The sequence below is a fragment of the Lepidothrix coronata genome, unplaced genomic scaffold, assembly GCF_001604755.1.
Source record: "Lepidothrix coronata isolate B3197 unplaced genomic scaffold, Lepidothrix_coronata-1.0 Scaffold219, whole genome shotgun sequence".
In the NCBI taxonomy this organism is placed as follows: Eukaryota; Metazoa; Chordata; class Aves; order Passeriformes; family Pipridae; genus Lepidothrix; species Lepidothrix coronata.
In genome coordinates this window covers 1,049,353-1,050,254 of record NW_016690399.1, presented here as the reverse complement: position 1 = coordinate 1,050,254, position 902 = coordinate 1,049,353, and the positions used below count along the sequence as shown (strand labels likewise).

At 70.5% G+C, this 902-nt stretch overlaps 1 protein-coding gene across 1 annotated transcript in view; it reads left to right on the top strand.

Moving 5' to 3' along the window:
• The window catches only part of NDUFA11 (NADH:ubiquinone oxidoreductase subunit A11), a 4,043-nt gene continuing 3,141 nt past the window's right edge, over positions 1-902 (top strand). Inside the window, exons 1-2 of the mRNA XM_017833627.1 lie at positions 1-109; positions 205-297. Of these exons, the coding sequence (XP_017689116.1) occupies positions 28-109; positions 205-297 (175 nt within the window). The 5' untranslated portion in view covers positions 1-27. The remainder of the gene's footprint in view (positions 110-204; positions 298-902) is intronic.

Here is a 902-nt window from a genome sequence, read left to right as displayed (position 1 = left end):
CGGTCGCTCGGCCGTGCCCTTGTCGCCATGGCGGGCTACTGGGACGGCCCCGAGGGCGAGCACTGCGCGGAGCGGACCTGGCTCACCACGCGCGTGGGCGCGGCCGTGGGTGGGCAGCGTGAGGGGGGCGCGGGGGGCGCGGGCGGGCGGCCGAGCGGGGCCCGGGCCCGGTGGCGGGCGGTGACGGGCGGTGCTGTGTTGCAGGCCTGGTCGGGGCGGCGTATCGGATCATCCTGCTGCGGCCCGGCTCGGCGCTGGCCGCCCTGCAGACGGCGGCGGCGGACAGTGTGACCATGGGTAAGGGCNTCGGGGCGGCGTATCGGATCATCCTGCTGCGGCCCGGCTCGGCGCTGGCCGCCCTGCAGACGGCGGCGGCGGACAGTGTGACCATGGGTAAGGGCTGGGACCCCCGACAGTGTCACCGTGGGTAAGGGCCGGGACCCCGGACAGTGTGACCATGGGTAAGGGCCGGGACCCCGGACAGTGTGACCATGGGTAAGGGCTGGGACCCCCGACAGTGTCACCGTGGGTAAGGGCCGGGACCCTCACAGTGTGACCATGGGTAAGGGCTGAGACCCTGGACAGTGTGACCATGGGTAAGGGCCGGGACCCCAGACAGTGTGACCATGGGTAAGGGCCGGGATTCTGGACAGTGTGACCATGGGTAAGGGCCTGGACCCCCGACAGTGTCACCGTGGGTAAGGGCCGGGACCCCCACAGTGTGACCATGGGTAAGGGCTGAGACCCTGGACAGTGTGACCATGGGTAAGGGCCGGGACCCCGGACAGTGTGACCATGGGTAAGGGCCTGGACCCCCGACAGTGTCACCGTGGGTAAGGGCCGGGACCCCCACAGTGTGACCATGGGTAAGGGCTGAGACCCCCACAGTGTGACCATGGGTA